Below are 22,255 nucleotides of genomic sequence, written 5' to 3' on the forward strand. Positions count from 1 at the left end.
GTGGGGGTCAATGGGTTTTGCCCCGTGGGGATCTCATGGTGTGCCTTGGCAATTTAAAAATCTTATTTAGTGTGCCGCAAGGTAAAAAGGTTGAAAATCACTGTTCTAGAGGGTGGTAAATAAATAAGAAGTAGCTTCTGATTGGTTGCCCATAGCAACATGACCTGTGAAGTGTATTTCACATCTTATGCTGGCCACACATCAGACCAACTTTCCTCCAACCATCCAACTAGTTGGTTGGTTGGACCGAACATCTGGTACTGTATTAGGGCAAATGCCAATAAGCAATTTGCTCACAAACTCAGGAGGAATGGACAAAAACATTCAGTGAAATAGTTTAAATAAAATAGGTCTAACTACAGTACATTGTCTGAGTGACAATTGTTGTCCATTTTCAGATTTGAGAAACAAATGACTTAATTACAAATGACATTTGCTCCTATCCAGTTCCAGGTTTTTATTCCATCCAACCAACTAGTTGGTTGGTTGGAGGAAAGTTGGTCTGATGTGTGGCCAGCATTAGTAAATGTCACCCTCAGTGTGTCCTGAGCAGAGACTGATCCGTCCCATGTACAGGGAACATGGTGACCACAGGATACTGTACGATCCAGGGGAACGGGCAGCGTCTGGTCATAGCTGGTATCAGCGTACACTGAGAAACCAGGACTGAATCCCTACACGACAGACTGGCAGAAATGTCACAGACAGCAACGCACACTGCAGAGATGTCACAGACAGCAACGCACACTGCAGAGATGTCACAGACAGCAACGCACACTGCAGAGATGTCACAGACAGCAACGCACACTGCAGAGATGTCACAGACAGCAACGCACACTGCAGAGATGTCACAGACAGCAACACACACTGCAGAGATGTCACAGACAGCAACACACACTGCAGAGATGTCACAGACAGTAACACACACTGCAGAGATGTCACAGATAGTAACGCACACTGCAGAGATGTCACAGACAGTAACACACACTGCAGAGATGTCACAGACAGTAACACACACTGCAGAGATGTCACAGACAATAACACACACTGCAGAGATTTCACAGACAATAACACACACTGCAGAGATGTCACAGACAGTAACGCACACTGCAGAGATGTCACAGACAGTAACGCACACTGCAGAGATGTCACAGACAGTAACACACACTGCAGAGATGTCACAGACAGTAACACACACTGCAGAGATGTCACAGACAATAACACACACTGCAGAGATTTCACAGACAATAACACACACTGCAGAGATGTCACAGACAGTAACGCACACTGCAGAGATGTCACAGACAGTAACGCACACTGCAGAGATGTCACAGACAGTAACGCACACTGCAGAGATGTCACAGACAGTAACGCACACTGCAGAGATGTCACAGACAATAACACACACTGCAGAGATGTCACAGACAATAACGCACACTGCAGAGATGTCACAGACAGCAACACACACTGCAGAGATGTCACAGACAGTAACACACACTGCAGAGATGTCACAGATAGTAACGCACACTGCAGAGATGTCACAGACAGTAACACACACTGCAGAGATGTCACAGACCGCAACACATACTGCAGAGATGTCACAGACAGCAACACACACTGCAGAGATGTCACAGACAGCAACACACACTGCAGAGATGTCACAGACAGTAACACACACTGCAGAGATGTCACAGACAGTAACACACACTGCAGAGATGTCACAGACAGCAACGCACACTGCAGAGATGTCACAGACAGCAACGCACACTGCAGAGATGTCACAGACAGCAACGCACACTGCAGAGATGTCACAGACAGCAACGCACACTGCAGAGATGTCACAGACAGCAACACACACTGCAGAGATGTCACAGACAGCAACACACACTGCAGAGATGTCACAGACAGTAACACACACTGCAGAGATGTCACAGATAGTAACGCACACTGCAGAGATGTCACAGACAGTAACACACACTGCAGAGATGTCACAGACAGTAACACACACTGCAGAGATGTCACAGACAATAACACACACTGCAGAGATTTCACAGACAATAACACACACTGCAGAGATGTCACAGACAGTAACGCACACTGCAGAGATGTCACAGACAGTAACGCACACTGCAGAGATGTCACAGACAGTAACACACACTGCAGAGATGTCACAGACAGTAACACACACTGCAGAGATGTCACAGACAATAACACACACTGCAGAGATTTCACAGACAATAACACACACTGCAGAGATGTCACAGACAGTAACGCACACTGCAGAGATGTCACAGACAGTAACGCACACTGCAGAGATGTCACAGACAGTAACGCACACTGCAGAGATGTCACAGACAGTAACGCACACTGCAGAGATGTCACAGACAATAACACACACTGCAGAGATGTCACAGACAATAACGCACACTGCAGAGATGTCACAGACAGCAACACACACTGCAGAGATGTCACAGACAGTAACACACACTGCAGAGATGTCACAGATAGTAACGCACACTGCAGAGATGTCACAGACAGTAACACACACACTGCAGAGATGTCACAGACAGTAACACACACTGCAGAGATGTCACAGATAGTAACGCACACTGCAGAGATGTCACAGACAGTAACACACACTGCAGAGATGTCACAGACCGCAACACATACTGCAGAGATGTCACAGACAGCAACACACACTGCAGAGATGTCACAGACAGCAACACACACTGCAGAGATGTCACAGACAGTAACACACACTGCAGAGATGTCACAGACAGTAACACATACTGCAGAGATGTCACAGACAATAACACACACTGCAGAGATGTCACAGACAATAACACACACTGCAGAGATGTCACAGACAGCAACACACACTGCAGAGATGTCACAGACAGTAACACACACTGCAGAGATGTCACAGATAGTAACGCACACTGCAGAGATGTCACAGACAGTAACACACACTGCAGAGATGTCACAGACAGTAACACACACTGCAGAGATGTCACAGACAATAACACACACTGCAGAGATGTCACAGACAGCAACACACACTGCAGAGATGTCACAGACAGTAACACACACTGCAGAGATGTCACAGACAGTAACACACACTGCAGAGATGTCACAGACAGTAACACACACTGCAGAGATGTCACAGACAGTAACACACACTGCAGAGATGTCACAGACAGTAACACATACTGCAGAGATGTCACAGACAATAACACACACTGCAGAGATGTCACAGACAGCAACACACACTGCAGAGATGTCACAGACAGTAACGCACACTGCAGAGATGTCACAGACAATAACACACACTGCAGAGATGTCACAGACAGTAACGCACACTGCAGAGATGTCACAGACAATAACACACACTGCAGAGATGTCACAGACAGCAACACACACTGCAGAGATGTCACAGACAGCAACACACACTGCAGAGATGTCACAGACAGTAACGCACACTGCAGAGATGTCACAGACAATAACACACACTGCAGAGATGTCACAGACAGCAACACACACTGCAGAGATGTCACAGACAATAACACACACTGCAGAGATGTCACAGACAGCAACACACACTGCAGAGATGTCACAGACAGTAACACACACTGCAGAGATGTCACAGACAATAACACACACTACAGAGATGTCACAGACAGTAACACACACTGCAGAGATGTCACAGACAGTAACACACACTGCAGAGATGTCACAGACAATAACACACACTGCAGAGATGTCACAGACAGCAACGCACACTGCAGAGATGTCACAGACAGCAACACACACTGCAGAGATGTCACAGACAGCAACACACACTGCAGAGATGTCAGACAGACAGTAACACATACTGCAGAGATGTCACAGACAATAACACACACTGCAGAGATGTCACAGACAGCAACACACACTGCAGAGATGTCACAGACAGTAACACACACTGCAGAGATGTCACAGACAGTAACACACACTGCAGAGATGTCACAGACAATAACACACACTGGAGAGATGTCACAGACAGTAACGCACACTGCAGAGATGTCACAGACAATAACACACACTGCAGAGATGTCACAGACAGCAACAAACACTGCAGAGATGTCACTGACAGTAACGCACACTGCAGAGATGTCACAGACAGCAACACACACTGCAGAGATGTCACAGACAATAACACACACTGCAGAGATGTCACAGACAGCAACACACACTGCAGAGATGTCACAGACAGTAACACATACTGCAGAGATGTCACAGACAATAACACACACTGCAGAGATGTCACAGACAGTAACACACACTGCAGAGATGTCACAGACAATAACACACACTGCAGAGATGTCACAGACAGTAACACACACTGCAGAGATGTCACAGTGTCGATCTATAAATTGACGTGAAAAAGTCGACATGAGTTTTTTTCGGTTTTCTTTTAAAAAAAGGTGGGGTTTTTTTTTTCCATATAGTTCTATCCAAGTGGACACAGAGTTAGATTATAACAGTGCCAGCGAAGCGAGCCACGCGGGGGGGGGGGGGGGCACTTATATGGTGTCCATGACGACACAGACACCAACGTGACAAAAACGTGAAAAACTCATGCTGACCAATAGTGGCTGTCGGCCTAATTCCTGTTGACCCTATGACCCATACCACAATAGAGTATATAGGAGAGATAAAAGATGCCTTAGAGAGATAAAGTACCAGCCAATCAACTCCTACCTGCCATCTTACAGTCTGTAAGCCAGTTAGGGTCTAACTGGCTGGTACTTTTATCTCTCTCCAAGTACATCTGCCCCTACATGTTAGAATGTGGCATAATGTAATGTATATAGTAACAGCGCAAACCATGACCCCACGCTGGAAGCGCCTCATTATAGCGCCTCATTATAGTGCCTATACAGGCGATCGCCAATGGGGCGCACACACATCGGAGACGCATGAGCGTGTGAGATGCTTGCCGGCGAGCCAGCCGCCAGATACCAGCGGCTGCACGCTAAAACGCAGAGAGGGGCTCCATCTGTAAAGCCCGGATTGCTTTCCCCAGCGCATATTACAGACTGACCGAGTCGTAGTTTCCCAGGACACATCAGCGGCGCAAACATCAAACCTGAGAGATTTACAGAGAGCCAATGAGGCTGCAGAGTTATGAGAGATCTACCAACGCTCGGAGAGAGAGATAGAGTACTAAGCAGCTCCCAACTGTCATTTTTCAAACACAAGATGCAACATAGGGTATGCAGTATGCTGATTCAGTAGAGGTGCCATAACTGTACTTCTCTTGTCCATAGGGCATAATGATTTAAAGGTGAAGGACCCTCCTACTGTTGAAAACAAAAGCTTCATGTGTGCTTTGCCTAATACATAGTAGGGGTTACCACTAGCAATTACATTCATTATAATAACTAGTCTGTATAATATATTTATCTTCTCCCAGAGGTCTCTTGTGACAACCTCAACCACAGTGTACTGGGGAGCACTAAGGTGGGAGGGGCTTGACAACAGGATTGCTCCACCCATTTTTTTTACTGTGGTCTGCACATACAAGTATAAGTGTGAGGTGGGCAGGGATGATGTCATGGGTGATAAGGACAGATATAGGGAAAGTATAAAAATGATAACAGAATAGGTAGAGGTACCAGACACAACCACCCCAGGCAGGAACAATATCATCCCTTTGAGTGCCAAGGTCTCTGTGAGAAATGCGCAAAATATCTGCTAAAAATGCCAGCGTCGCCCACATTGGTTATATAAATTTAAATAAGAAATGTTGTGTAAAAAAGACTATATTTCCTCTATAAGGCAACATTACAGGTCATATGATGAATAAACATGTTGGCTTGGCAATATTCTCACCAATTTTGACAAATTCACTTGGCGCTCAGAGGGTTAAATAAGTCCCAAATATAATAACATTAAAATCCTGCAGGGGGAGCTAGAGAGGTCATGAAACATTTCCATATAGAACATTTCACACACACACACAATACATATCGGCAGAGCGTACCGTACCTCCATCAGCGTGCGCAGGGACTCCACGTAGGATTGCTCGGTGTCCAGAAGAGTCAGGAAGACATGTTTCCGCATATCCTGCAAGAGAAAGCCATTATATGGCAGATGCATGATGGGAAGGCAGAGGGTTTCATTATCGCCAATACAGACGTTACTCACTGACATTATAATGCACAGGCATAGCACCAGGACTGCGGCGGGTCCCGGTAAGGATTCTCCCACATCCGACCAGATGCAATAAGCTTGAAAAGTGATAAAATGGAGAGTGATAAACCACCAGCCAATCAGCTCCTGCCTGATATGTCAAAGGCTGTGAGTGAAAAATGACAGGTAGGAGCTGATATGTTGGTGGCTTATCACTCTCCATTTTATCACTTTTCAGGGCTTAGTACATCTCGCCCACAGTTCCCCAAACAGAGGGGGTGCAAAACCAGGCCGTGTGCCCCGATACCCCGATGATTCATTTACACCATAAGTCAGACTAAACTATTACTTATAACAATACAGCATGGGTCTTCAAACTGTGGCCTCCAGATGTTGTGAAACTACAAATCCCAGCATGCCTTGCCACAGTTTTGCTATAAGGGAGTGTTAAAACTGTGGCAAGGCTTGCTGGGATTTGTAGTTTCACAACATCTGGAGGGCCACAGTTTGAAGACCCATGATATACAGGATTCCCTAACGTGCTGATGACATCAGAATTCAATGATTGTAAGTAATGACAAAACAAATGACTCCCTCAAGTCGCCCTCGGAGAAGAATATAGGTATAATCATACTATCTGTGTATTACATAGAACAATAACATCAGCTGAAACAGTACATCTCACACAATTAGCCATGAGACTTAAATGGGGGAGGGGGGGGGTTGTTGATTCTAAAATTTAAGACAACCTTCCTGGGTCCCAGAACATAGTGCCAATGGGTTATTCTGGTTCACTCACAAAGGCAAATTCACTCTCTAATGGAAAAAAACATGCTGCACTGCAGGTGGGGCAGATGTAACATGTGCATAAAGAGTTACATTTGGGTGAGTTATATTGTTTCTGTGCAGGGTAAATACTGGCTGCTTTATTTTTACACTGCAATTTAGATATCCGTTTGAAATATAAACCACACCTATATCTCACTCTCTCTGCACCTGTTACATCTGCCCCACCTGCAGTGCACATGGTTTTGTCCATGAAGCTGTGTACACACGGGGTAGCGATATATTGCTCAGCATCTCCCAGAGATGGTCGCTGATGAAAGGGAACCTCTGCCAGGGGAGCCACAGAGGGAATCAAGCTCCTGCGACCAGCGATCATAAGGGGGCTAAAAACGGGAGCGCACACCCGGCAATTTATCACCGGCGCACACTCCAATCGTTGGTAATATGGTCGCTCAGCGTGAATTTTCCTTTGCGGGTGAACCAGAATAACCCCCATTGTAGCATTACGTCACAGCCAGCTACACAATAAAATGATTATCATAGAGTTTAATACCCTAATTATTTACAGTAACCGAGCATTATTGCCTACGCTACACATATAGGACATAGGCTAATTACTAACGAGTAACTGCCAACATCACCAGTAGTATAATGAGGAGACAATACACAAGTATTGCCGGTAATATTCCCTTTCCATTCAATTGTTACTTATGGAATTCCACCAACTGTAACATCCAGTGAATTTGTGCTGACGGCTGAACGTCTAACTCAGGCATGTCCAAACTATGGCCCTCCAGCTGTTGTGAAACTACAAGTCCCATCATGCCTTGCCACAGTTTTGCTATTAGGGAATGCTTAAACGGTGGCAAGGCATGCTGGGATGTGTAGTTTCACAACAGCTGGATGGGTTCTTCATTCATCGTCCCGCTGGAGGCTGCGATGTTAGTACAGGTCATTCAGGAATTACTGAGAAGTACAGGAAGGAAATCAGGAAACAATAAGAGCAGGAGAATTGTTTCCGAGCAGCCCCGACGGTGTCTGCCTAACGCTTAGCCGCATCCCTGGGGGGGATCACAGGCCGGATTCAGCCGCAAACAGATTATTCATTCGCTTCCATTGATTCTGTTCTGGGGGAGGCACAGTCGCCAGTGCCGACGTTCTGCTCATCATGTAAATGTATCAGCAGTCGACACTGTGACTTCATATTACAAAGTGTAATCCGATGACATGGGGTCATTTTCAGCGCGCGTCAGAGAGGAATAACAGATCTCCCAAAAGTCTGGAGGTGACTGTCCTGGTTATGGCATAAAGGGCCAACATTGTCTACGTCAACGGTCAATAGGTCGACGCAAAATGGTCAAAAATGACAAAGGGTCAACACTGGCAAACGCTGGACATGAAACTGGTCGACACATGAAACGTTCAACATGAGTTTTTTAATGTTCTCTTTTGTGTCAATTTGCAGATTTCAGTATGTGGACCTTTTGACTGTGTCGATCTGGTCAGTGTCAACCATATGGGGTGGACCTAGGACAATGGACTGTCCCTTCATCCCGAAGGTCGTCACATGTATCCTGATTTATGGTAAGTTGGCAAGTTTGAGGCTGATTCAAACCGGAATGTAATCAGAGGGCGTGCAATCCCGCTTTGCAAATGAATGTGCTCGCGTATGGCTGCTGTCCTGGAGCTGATATCACACACTCGCCCCTAACAGATATATTCGGACTGGAGCGGACGTCGCACACCTTCCCCTAACACACTCAGACACGCCTAGCGTTTTCCTGGCACGCCTACGTTTTTCTTAGCACTCCCACTAAACGGCCAGATGCCAACTTCCTGTCAATCACCTTACGATTGACAGGAAGTTGGCATCGCAGGACGGCCTCGCGCATGCGTCATACAAAATGTAGGACGGCCGTACGCATGCAAAATGTATCGATAATCATCCGTCGTGCAAATTTGCAGCCGTGCAATCAGGTCTGAATTACCCCGTATGTCCCCATTCATCCATCTCGTCCTTGATATCTCCTGGTTTAGCCTATTGAGAAATAGCGCTGCCACTGCGATCTGCCTTCATTCTGCGGAAGTGGCCGCCGCTGCGCCATGTAAGGCATAACAAATAGGCCCCTTAGAGCTGGTCTTCCTAGCAGACAATGATCTCACCCATCGCAGTGCGGCCCTGAATCAGATTCCGATCACAGAGACATAATAAGAATTCTGACCATTCATATTAATGCCAGGGTCGGCCGTCCTTCCGCCGCACCCAAGTGACATGATAAAGAGCAGAGCAGGAAGTGTACGCGGAGCATTCATCTGACATTATCCATCAACAGAAGCTAATCTTATTCTGTGGCCACCGAGATCCCCCCCCCCCTTTATTGTATACGCAGCAGCAGCACTAGAGGTTCCCGGCAATAATAGTGATTGTGCTGGAGATTATAACATGGCTCAAAGGTGTATTATAATCTTCTTATCGAGATGCGTTATAACACCACAATCACAGCGCCATTATCCGGCTGCATACACTGCGTCAGCTAAGCCGGGCTTGGCGCCTTAATAAACTTCGTCCTGGATACGGTTTACGGGTAATTTGTTTCTGCTAATGAAGATTGTTCCGAAGATCTTCATTTCTAGAAATCTTACGTACAGATTACCGGCAAACAGGAGAGCGAACATGAACAACGACAGTGGGTACAAGGACAGGGCGTACTCAATTAGCAGCTGCGTATTTGGGAGAACGACTGATGACAGAGTGTATATATACAGGTTGAGTATCCCGTATCCGAGTATCCGTTATCCGAATTATTCCAAAAACCATACATTCCAGAAAGTGAATAAAAAATATTTTTTTTGCTAAAAACTCACTGGGGACATTTGTAACAGCACTACTGGGGACATGATATGTAACTGGCACTATATATGTACAAGAAATGATTGCTTGGCATTCAAATTCAATATCTGAGATAGTACACAAATTTTGTTTCATGATTTGAAACCTTGTTTTTTTAACAAATAAAATATATTTGTGTGTATTTTATGTGGTAATAAAATATATTTGTGTGTATTTATGTGTTTATACAGCATACATGCAAGATACTTCAAAATACATAATTGAAATATTAAAATATTCCGAAATACGGAATAATCCGTTATCCAAAATTATCCTGGTCCCGAGCATTTTGGATACGGGATACTCAACCTGTATATATCATTAGGATGTAGGTAAGCAGCGTTGTAGACAGATTTGTCCACATACATCTATCCTCCATGCAATACAAGTCGCATTATACATAACGTGTGAGATCAGCACTGGGTGTCTTTTTTTGGACATTTCCGATAAACAGCATCTGTTTGCAAAACTGAGCATATACCACGCACAAGCAGCTTCTGTTGATTAAATTGATATGCAGCATGCCTATATTCTTTGTGTGAAGTAATGGAAACGTTACTGTGTGACTGCGGCTGTATGCATATACAGCCACAGTCACACACTGAATGCAGACAAGCCGCATACCATTTTAATTGGAAAACGGAGCATATACCACACAAGCAGATTCTGCTGATTAAATTGATATGCAGCATGCCTATATTCTTTGTGTGTGACTGACGCTGTATTTGAAAAAGCAATGGAAAATTACTGTGTGACTGCGTCTGTTTGCAGGTACAGCCACAGTCGCACACTGAATGCAGACATGCTAAATACCATTTTAATTGGCATTAGCTGCTTTTGCATGGTATAACCTGCGTTTTACAAATAAGATGCAATTTAATGTAAAAAGTTGCAAAAAAAACACCTGGTACTACCGCATGGGCTGTTTAACGCAAAAATAGGCTACAGATAAATGGACACATCTGTATTTTACAGCATGTGGGATTTATTTCCCCTGATTGGGAATGTAGACTATTACAAATTACATGTGCTCTGCACAGCACTTATATATATATATATATATATATATATATATATATATAATTTCTTCCAGCTGCTGTTAATGATTTATATTTCTGTATCATTTCCACATAGTCATGTGACTATCATGGTAGCCAGCCATATGCCCCATAATGGACAGAGAGGCTTTGGAACACCCCTCTGAGCTCTGTCACACCTTAACCTTAACAATCCCCCCCCCCCTCCCTGCCATTACAGGAAGAGAGTACGTTTTCAGCATGTCTTGTATGACATACTGATTGTACAGCAGACTGGGAGACATTTTTGTTCTCCCTCCAGGGAGGTTTTGAAAAGGAGATAATTATATGCAGAAGGACAGCTAAGAAAGAGGACTATCTGGGCAGCATAAGAGAGACTGCACAGGGAATAGGAATCTCCATGATACTATAAGAGAGTCATCATCTTTTTTCACTGCACAACGACAAACCTGCTAAGACATTAAACATCTCCTAGGAAACACTGATTTTGTAACACTGGAAATATCTAAATTACTGACACATCTCAGACCCGAGAAAATTGCCCACTCCGGTACATCCATTATCTGCTGCGGAAATGTAGACTCATTTGGGAATCGGAGATTAATTTTTTTATCATTATATAAAGAATGAACCTAAAGCGGAGAAAAAGCCACAGAGTCCACCAGCCTGGAGCTGGTTATATACGTCTGATAGTACGTCAGGGTACCGTCATATAGTGACACTTAAGGGGCAATTTGTGCCTTATACGTGCACAGTGACTGAACCCTTTCCATGGTAAAGGTGGCACATGGTTACACTGGGTGCACACTACAAGTTTCCAATAGCATACACACTACCGAATAACTGACGGGCACTGGTGACATGGCATAGATATAATAGGTTTCGGGGGTGCCATTGCGGCTTAAGAGCCCCCAAACCCAAGTTATTTACTGTATCTACTGTACAATTTCTCATCCACCCTAAATGGGGTGGCATTCCAAGTGTGTGTGCCGTGGATGTTATAATGCGAAGCGGGCACTGTAAAGTGTCATAATCAGAACTGGAGGGAACTATATTGTGTTTGTGGCATGGTAATGTGGTATCATTTGAAACGGGGGAAACTGTAATGTGGCACAATATAAACGGGAGGCACTATACTGTAATGTAGCAGAATATGAAATGGAAATGTCAGAATTTGTGGGTACTGTGTGACATAGTTGGGGTAATTCAATTGTTTTGTGGCTGCCCAAAAGTAATGGGCACCCACCCGGAGCTGTTCAATTGTTACCAACCGTCGGGCGTGGATGCCACGTGACGTGTGTGGTCTAATTAGTACCACAGTTTAACAAATGTGTGTAGATGGGGGAGGCCTAAACCCCAAAAAGGCCTATGGGAGATATTCAATAAGACCTTCTAATTTCCCGCTGCTAATCGAGTCACCCAGGGCAAGCACTCATCTGGGATTTTTCTTCACCTGGCCCAATTTTTACAATTGCGGCAAAAAAACAAACAAAAAAACCCTGTTTGGGAAGTCATCCAGGATCCTAGGTATTTTTGCCCGATAAATAAAAAACTTTTAGCAGTAAAATAATGGAGGATAACTGAATTCACTGGGAAAAAAATATTCAGACTAATTGAATATCCTCCTATATAGCAGTAATAAGCAGACCAATTGGAGACCACTTCTGTAACTCTACCTCCAACTGGACTATAAGGCGGAATGGTTTTTATCTGCTCTGTGTCTATGTAACGGGTTCAAATTCGGGTCTTTATTCTAGTTGACTCGGATTTTGCAGCCTTGCGAGTTCCCCAGACGCCGACCACATGGACGCCCCCCCCCCCCGAACCCCCGCAGGCATACGAATGGATGATTTGCATAATTATCCATTCGCAGCCTTGGGTGTAGGGGAAATTATTCGATGGTCAACAATTATCAAATGATTTCTTCAGCGCTCGCAGATCTGAGACACCTCTATGGTGAAAGGGCACAGCGGGCAGCGGACGTCAGCTGTCCACACCACGCACACGCGTTATCGGGGAATTACCATGGGAACGCCCACGAAAGGCTGGGCGTTCCTATAGGTAGATTCCTGGCCCGCCTCCCCACGACCCACCCGGACTTCTGTGTGCGAGCGCTGTGTGCACTCGCAAAACACAGCGGCTGCACATGCGCATAAAATGTAATGCAAACTCGCAAACAATCGGTCCCCTGTACGAACGTGCGGGGGGACAGATTGAATCAGAATAACCCCACAGTGTGTGGTATACCAGGTTGACCCCAAAAGTTCAACATTCACATGGTTGACACCAGAAAAAAAGGTTGACACATAGCCTTGACCTTTCCGCATGTTGATCATCGCCATGTCAACATTTTCATTGTGTCACCCTTTTTGTCTATCAGCCATCTGGATACCCCAAAAACAGTACAGAAATAAAACACATGGGGGCAGATGTACTAAGCCTGGGGAAGTGATAAAGTGGAATGTGATAACGCACCAGCCAATCAACTCCTGTTATTTTTCAAACACAGCTGATTGGCTGGTGCACTTCTGCCACAAACTGCGTTATCATTGGTGGCTGATCCATAATGTTAAAGGACAGAGAGGATTTGCCGCAGAGCGGATCAGGTTCTGCAGAGCATTGCTCTGCACTTGCATTCGGCAGGCGCCCTGAGGACGGTTGGGACATTGAGGCCTTCTCCTGAGACGCCATAGATGTGCGAGCTCCAGCACATGCTGCTCTTGCTCAGGAGTCAGATTGGATATAGGTTTCCAGAAGAGGTGGAACCAATCAGAAAATAATGACATCTCTGAACCCGATGTAAGAGCTTAAGGGCTCCGTCACGGTGAAACGCGTACAAATGCTGAAACGCGTATAGAGATATAAATACCATATAATAACACTGCGGAGATGGAGGATGTCTGGGTGTGTCCTACTTCTGATGTGCGTTCCATGCATTTATTAAGCACATTAAACATGAATAAATGTGAATAAGCCGAAAACACCCAGCCACAGCCCCTTCCTCTAGTCCCCAAATCGTCCTTTGTTTCAACTGCAAGCCTGGCGTCTCAGAGGTTAAATGCCACACAGATCTCAAGTTGCAAATACACAAGAGAGTTCAATGTTTATCTGCCCTTCAATGTCTTTGCGGTGCCCAGATAATGAGCACCACAGCATGGCGAGCCTGCCAGCCTGCTCCGCCAAGCATGTGTTAATTACAGATGGATCTTCAGTGGGTTCGTTAGTAATGCTGCGGGTGGATTAGACACAGGGCAGCATCACCCAGAGGAGGAGGAGGGGTGGAGGACACACAGCACATTAAAGCGTGCGTACTTCATGGAGTATCTAGGAGGGGCCCCAATAAAGCGAGGACGCTAAATTTAAAATATTTGTCGTATGTGCAATCTGCTCTGCTTTATACGATACAGCAACCATACAGCACAGAAAACGCGTGTACAGGTGACCCCGCCTACTCGCAGCAGCGGAAGCCATCTTGTGGGCATTACCAATGCTGATTGAAACGCAGTCAGGGTGGTCCGAAGACCTATAAAGATTTCTACCGTCATCAGCGTATTTACCATCAATGGCTGCACTTTGTAGAATAGATGACCATCGATAGTTTCTCCAACCAATGGGCATCCATGTTTTTTCAGTGACTGGCCCATGGGCCAATAAAAAAATGGGGGTGTAGCTACATGGATGTGTGCTATGTCCCGGGACCTTGTATAAATGCCAAAAAACCCAAACAAACGGAAAAAAAAACCCACATCGGGTGGTTCTCGACTATCGATGCAGGGAAATGATCTGATTCTTCTTCCCCATCGATGGTAACATTCACCATCGGACGTAAAACATCAATCAATTGGAATAATCGATTGTCAATGGCTATTACGGTCTTTTTTCTCAGGGACATGCGAGAAGTTGTTCTCATTTACTACCAAAGTGTCCGTTACTTAGAATTCCCCCTATTGCTCCTCCGTCTGCTGCATGGAGACGTGTTCTGGATACGATTCACAGGTCTCTCTGAGGTGAGAACACAAAAAAACTGACTGGAAGAGCGTGAAGGATCCCTGTACGGAGAAGTATAATTATTACTCAAACTAGTTAAAAGCCCGACAAAATGACGGCTTCTGCGATGTACTTTCACTTTGAGCTGTGACAGTTTTCAGTCCACAAACTTTCCACCGCAGCCTAGGGATGGCCATCGTTGCCATCGATGGCAAAAGTGTAACTAGCCAATGATAGTGTATAACTATGCAATGGATGGCCATCGATGGTCACCCATTTTCTTTGACTGATGAACACGTGGTGGGCGGGCCTTCGCGGGTGTCGGGGGCGAAGCTATGCTCCGTGTCCCGGCCCCTTGGAGAAAAAATGCAAAAGCTTGACATCGATGGTGGGAAACCATCTGGTTCTCTCCCATCAATGTCAAAACTATTCGACATCTGCCATAAACCATCGATGATTTTGATGGCCATCCCTACTCCATCCCCTATCTGCTCCTACATCCAATCTCTGCCTTCAAAGCTCAATTTCTCCATATCCAGAAACAGATCAGTGTCCCTGCAAAACTTGGTTTCACTTTCTGTTTTGACATCTTTTAGCAAACAAAGGAGTAATTCGGCCCCCTGATTGGCCTCTAGTGGTCAATGGCGGTAATTCACCTCATAGATGTGAGGAGTAGTTAGCATTCGATAGATATATTATATGATTTCACTATGTGCTGTAATTGAATAACAATAATGGCCATAATTGTCTAACGTTATACCACCGAGCAGCTGAGCGATACTGGCGGGAAACAGGGACAGAATAACAAAGGGGTGGAGCTGTGAGCGGCGCTGGCATGTTCAGCAGAGATTTTGAGGATCCCTCACAGCAATGTTGGCACGCTAAGGTTTAATATAAATTTATTTATTATAACTAGTTCTAGGAGCAGGAAGAAATCCGTGATCTCATTTCAGAAAGCAATAAACTAAGCAACTGCACACGTATTCAGAGGGCGGCCATCTTGTATCAGATATTGGCCAGAGGTATCAAGCTGCAGAAAGTGATAAAGTGACCAGTGATAAACAACCAGCTCCTACCTGTCATTTTTCAAACCCAGCCTGTAACATGGCAGTTAGGAGCTGATTCGCTCTAGGTGAGGACCAGAAATTTTCCTCACAGAGAAAAAAAAAATGTGCACTGAGTTTAATGATGTTTTGGTGGCATGAAATGTTCCGCAGAGACCTTAGCGTGGATGCAGCAGGCGCCTGGGCCGTTATTCGGTGCGTTATGTAATTATCAGAGGAATTGTCGGCCCTTCCGGAAGGTCAATCCAGTTATATACAAACACCGCAGGTAATCTGTTCTCCTACACCAATGTGGGCATCGTGTGAAAGTAATCCGCCATTTTACTCAGGATACGGTCATTAGGTCGACAGGCAACAAGGTCGACATGGGTCAAGGTCGACACAAGCATTAGGTCGACATGGGCAAGGTCGATGGTCAAAAGATCAACGTGGGGTTTTTCACTGTTTTTTTGAGCCGTCATTTGCCGACAGGCGGTATGACGGCTCAACTAGAGCGTGATGGGAGAATAAAATAGTGTGCCGAGCGCAGCAAGGCACCATGCCCGAAGCATTGTGAGCGAAGCGAGGGGATGCGGTGCACTTCAAACTGTGTCCATGTCGACAGTGTTGACGTTCGGGTAAAAAAACAGTGAAAAACCCCATGTCGACCTTTTGACTGTCCACATTGCCCATGTCGACATAATGCTTGTGTCGACCTAATGTCCTGTCGACCCAGACCCATGTCGATCTTGCTGCCTGTCGACCTAATGGTGTTGACCCAATGCTTGTCGACCTAGTTGTTGTAGACCAAACGATCCATACCCTTTTACATTGGTAGTGGGAGGAGATGTACCAAGCCTTGGAGGGATTCCCAGAGCCACCAGTCAGCTCATAGCTGCGCGTTATATACTGTAGCACAATCTGTGAGACGACACATGTCTGCCTAATACTGTATTATACAACAAGCATAGAACCAAGGCGCGCCGGCATTTACCTGTCATGTACAGGTTCCTGGAAGAGGTGTCTACAGAATTGGGCTGGTGGGAGGGTGTAAGGTAATGTCAACACTATTAAGGTCGACATACATTGGGTCGATCACTGAAGGTCGACAGGCCTTATGTCGGCACAGCCGAAAGGTCGACATGTTTGAGGTTGATAGTGTCAAAAGTCGACACAAGCATCAGGTCCATATTGGGAAGGTTAACAGTGAAAAGATCGACATGGGGTTTTTCACACCTTTTTGGAGCTGACAGGCGATATTTCTCACCCTACCATTCACTAGAGTGTGGAGGGAGAATATGATAGTGTAGCGAGGCACCGTCCCCGAAGCATGGCGAGTGCAGTGTGCGGTGCACCGATACGGTGTCTATGATGACTATGTCGACATTCGAGATGTGGGACTTGTGCGATTTAGTGGGACTGCCCTGAGTCCCAATTTGATGGGACTGCCCTGAGTCCCAATTTGATGGGACTGCCCTGAGTCCCAATTTGATGGGACTGCCCTGAGTCCCAATTTGATGGGACTGCCCTGAGTCCCAATTTGATGGGACTGCCCTGAGCCCAAATTTAGTGGGACTGCCCTGAGCCCAAATTTAGTGGGACTGCCCTGAGCCCAAATTTAGTGGGACTGCCCTGAGCCCAAATTTAGTGGGACTGCCCTGAGCCCAGATTTCGTGGGACTGCCCTGAGCCCAGATTTCGTGGGACTGCCCTGAGTCTCGATTTAAAGGGACTGCCCTTGGTTCCGATTTAACGGGACTGCCCTGAGTCCCGATTTAGTATGACTGCCATGGGCCCAAATTTAGTGGGACTGCCCTGTGCCCCGATTTAATGGGACTTTCCTTAGTTCCGGTCTAACGGGACTGCGCTGAGCACCGATTTAACGGGACCTGTCTTATATATTTTCATTCAATAAAGATAATGCGCTAAAGCATAGTGACGATAGATAGATAGATAGATAGATAGATAGATAGATAATAGTTTCCTACCCTCCTGCATTCTCTGCATTCTGCAGGAGACTCCCTGACATAGCAGCAATCTCCCTCTCTGCCTCATTAGTCTAGCAATCTCCCTCATGTCACCTAGCCCACATTACACTGTTACATCATAGTTACCTCCCCTCCTGCATTCTGCAGGAGACTCCCTGACATAGCAGCAATCTCCCTCTCTCCCTCATTAGTCTAGCAATCTCCCTCATGTCACCTAGCCTACATTACACTGTTACATTTTGTGTGGGGGGGGGGGGGGGGGAGAGGAATGAGAGATAGACATGAATCATCAGCACGGTCCTCGAAAGCTACCAACAGTTCACATTTTCCAGACAACCTAGCTGCTGCACAGGTGCACTCATTACTAGCTGACACATTTTCAAAGATACACAGGTGGAGCTAATTACTTCACTTGTGATTCTGTGAGGAGATCTGGAAAACATTAACTGTTGGTAGCTCTCGAGGACTGGAGTTGGCTACCCCAGATCTAGACACTGTCAACCTATTGACCGGATATCCATTCACTAGGAACCAGTGACATCACCTACAGTGCAGCCTATCCAGTCACTAGAAGCCAGTGACATCACTGAGAGTGCAGCCTATCCAGTCACTAGGAGCCAGTGACATCACTGACAGTGCAGCCTATCCAGTCACTAGAAGCCAGTGACATCACTGACAGTGCAGCCTATTTATTTTTTATTTATTTACAGTTTCTTATATAGCGCAGCAGATTCCGTTGCGCTTTACAATAGTAGACAGTGATAAGACAAACTGGTTAACAACAGACAGACTTGGAGGTAGGAGGGCCCTGCTGCAAGCTTACAATCTATCCAGTTACTAGGGGCCAGTGACATCACAGAGTGCAGCCTATCCAGTTACTAGGGGCCAGTGACATCACTGCGAGTGCAGCCTATCCAGTTACTAGGGGCCAGTGACATACCCAAGTCACACATTGCTTCTAATAAGTTAACCAAATAGGTTTCAGGACACAGAATTAAAAGGAGTTCAGTGTAAATGTAGTGCTGGCTGCATCCATGGGTAATCTGTTGTCACTGCCAGGACTGTTTTGTCATTCATGGCAAAGACGGCTAAACTTGGTGACACTGCTGTACGCAGCAACTTTGAGGGAAGCGATTGCTGCAACGATTCTGTACGAGACCAGAAGAGAAGACAGCGGTTACCTGCAGATACAGCAGTGCAGAATATGTGGCCCAAAACCATGGCACCCTAAGCAACTGCTTGGTTCTCTCCTTACCCATTACAGACAGGATTCTACGCTAGAAAACACACCAAGGAAAATCATTGGTACTTGTTTCCTAGCACGGCCACAACGATTTTGATCTGGGGCATCGCAGGTAAAAAAATCGCGTCGGTCGCATCGCATGCGGGCTAAAAAATTGCATGCGATGCGACCGACGCAATGCCCGCGATTTCCCATAGGGAACAATGTAAAATGCCTCAATTTACCCAAATCCACATAGGGAACAATGTTAAATGGGCCAGAGACTCCAAAAAAAACCCCTGACCAGTAAAATGGCCCCCCAAAAATAGTTAACGCCACCCCACGATCAAGTCAACCCGAAGCGTGGCGAGCGCAGCGAGCCCGCGAGGGGCGGCGGTACGCGTCCTCCGACCTTTTCATACCCCCACTATCCACGTCGGCGTGGAGTTGAGAATAGATTAGTGTGGCGAGCGCAGCGAGCCTTAAGCGTGGCGAGCGCAGTGAGCCCCGCGAGGGGACGCGGATACCTTCACAGGTAAACGCGTCCCTTCGCGGGCTTCACAGGTATCCGTGTCCGCTCGCCACACTTCAGGCTCGCAACACTAATCTATTCTCAACTCCACGCCGACGTGGATAGTGGGGGTATGAAAAGGTCGGAGGACGCGTACCGCCGCCCCTCGCGGGCTCGCTGCGCTCGCCACGTTGATCGTGGGGTGGCGTTAACTATTTTTGGGGGGCCATTTTACTGGTCTGGGGTTTTTTTTGGAGTCTCTGGCCCATTTAACATTGTTCCCTATGTTGATTTGGGCAAATTGAGGCATTTTAAATTGTTCCCTATGGGAAATCGCGGGCATCGCGTCGGTACCATCTTATGCTTATTTTGGCCGCATACGATGCGGCCGGCGCGATTTTGACTTTTTCAATGCATTTCAATGGGAAATCGCGGGCATCGCGTCGGTCGCATCGCAGACCATTAAAATTTACCCGCGATGCCCGCGATTGTGGCCGTGCTAGGAAACAAGTACCAAATCATTGTAAATCATGGTGTAAATCTGAGGGTCAGAGTGTGGTACAGGGCGGTAACTAGCGCTGCTGGGGAGGTGACAGCGTCCCAGGTGCTAACCCAAAACATTATCTCTCTAGCTTGGGATATACTAGAGATGGGGTTCTCAAACTCGGTCCCCAGGACACCACACCGTGTACATTTTCCAGGTCACCCGACAGGCACACTCATTACTCACTGACACATTTTAAAAGATCCAAAGGTGGAGCTAATTATTTCACCTGTGATTCTGTGAGACCTGCAGAACATGCACTGTGTGGGGTCCTGAGGACTGAGTTTGAGAACCTGTGCAAGACAGTGTTACCAATATACTGGAACCCCTGGGTGCTGCCCGCCAAACATTGCTCACCTATTTCTGCAGCCAATATCACTTGCAGGATCACTCCTGACCCAGCTGAGCATAATGGGGGTAGTAGTTCAGTGAGCATTAAACCAGTTGGTCCAACCTCGGCCCTCAAGTATCCCCCCCAACAGTGCACGTTTCCCAGGTCACCCGGCAGGTGCACAGGTGCGCTCATTAATGACTGATACATTGTAAGAGATCCACAGGTGGAGCTAATGGTGTCACTTGCGATTCTGTGTGAAGACCTGGACAAGGTGAACTGTAGGGGGGTACCCGAGGACCGAGGGTGGGAACCACTGCACTAAACCAAAATCTGCCGTTACAGTACATAACCTTCGTATCCAATCAGCTCCTACCTGTCATTTTTCAAACACAGCCTGTGACATGGCAGTTACGAGCGGATTGGCTGGCTGTTTATCACTTTGTGAAGCTTGATACATCTGGCCCTGTGACTGAACCTGGTGCTGTCGCTGTCTGCTGCCTCCGCTAGCTTACGCCGCAGCCTCTGTTGCTTAGGAGACCTGTTGCAGCCGTAGAACGGCCTTTTGCTCATCTCTGATTTTAGTCAGCAGCAGCCCACGTTTCCTACTGCAGCATCCCCCCCCCCACACACACACACCCCTCTATTCATCACCTCGGTGATGCTCTGCGGAGCACCGTCCCCACCGGTACCCTTCTCCTGCATCTCCTCCGTGCCGTCCCCGGTCACCACCTCTGCGCCGTCTCCCATCTCTCGCATGTCCTCCAGTGCGATGGTGAACTGGGCAAGTGTTCTCACCATCTGCAGCATACGGGGCCCCTGGGTTTACCGACGGTCACCAGCGATAAATCAGGATGGGTAGAGCCAATGGACAGCCAAAAAAATAAAATAGAAAATCTCACTTCAATCCCCCCAAAAATGAAAAAAAAAAAATGAAGTAAAACGATAAAAATTGAGATTTGATGGATGCACGGTGGTTTCCGGGTAGTGCCAAGGTCTGTGGGGTTTAATGCCCGGGTGATGCAGCCCTCACCCCTCGCTGCCGCCTCTCGTACATGTTTGCTGTCGCCTTCCCTCGCTCTCCAGCAGGTGTGTTCTTGTTTGTGTCTCCAGCAGACGCTGAACAGACTGAAGCAATCACTGGCAGAGGCTGGGGAGGATTAGCAGGAGCCGAGTACCACATTAACACTTTCACTGGTGGAGGGATGTGCAGCAGGAATGGCTGGAGATGGGTACATACAGAGGTTTCCCCTGGAACCTGCAGATGCTATCTGGCGTGGCGAGGTTTGGCGCTGAGATGAGTCCCCGGGGCACGTGGCAGGTGTAGGCGAGTGCCGCACATGCACCTACACCTGGGGTTCCGCCAGGCCATCCCAGTCCCTCCAGTATCTCTGTGTGTCATGCATGTGGATGCGGAGAGCCGGCTGTGCTGTAAGATGACGCAGGCGGAGTGGAGCAGCACATATTGCAGATGGTATAGAGGAACGGCCCAACATATCCTCACTCCATGAACCTCCATTATCAGACTCCGCCAGCACGCACCTGCAAGTGCACAAGAGCTTGCACTCGCTGTTTTTTTAAATGGACTCTTTGATGTCCCCGCCAGCAGCTGTCCTGATTTCTTAGCATCACCTGCTCCATCTCCTTCACCGGACGCAAGGTTAACCCCCAGGTTATTGGCACCCCGGTGTGCCCGGCTCGCCTTTGGTACACACTGAGCAGGTTGGATTGCCAGTACTGGGA

At 46.8% G+C, this 22,255-nt stretch overlaps 1 protein-coding gene across 2 annotated transcripts in view; it reads right to left on the minus strand.

The window, feature by feature from the left end:
• Positions 1–22,255, minus strand: part of ARHGEF17 (Rho guanine nucleotide exchange factor 17) — a 184,261-nt gene that overhangs the window by 77,534 nt on the left and 84,472 nt on the right. For both annotated transcript variants that reach the window (XM_083170381.1, XM_083170379.1), the window contains exon 3: positions 6,031–6,108. In XM_083170381.1, the coding sequence (XP_083026507.1) occupies positions 6,031–6,108 (78 nt within the window). The remainder of the gene's footprint in view (positions 1–6,030; positions 6,109–22,255) is intronic.

The sequence above is a fragment of the Crinia signifera genome, chromosome 2 (genome assembly GCF_055691185.1).
Source record: "Crinia signifera chromosome 2, ASM5569118v1, whole genome shotgun sequence".
In the NCBI taxonomy this organism is placed as follows: domain Eukaryota; kingdom Metazoa; phylum Chordata; class Amphibia; order Anura; family Myobatrachidae; genus Crinia; species Crinia signifera.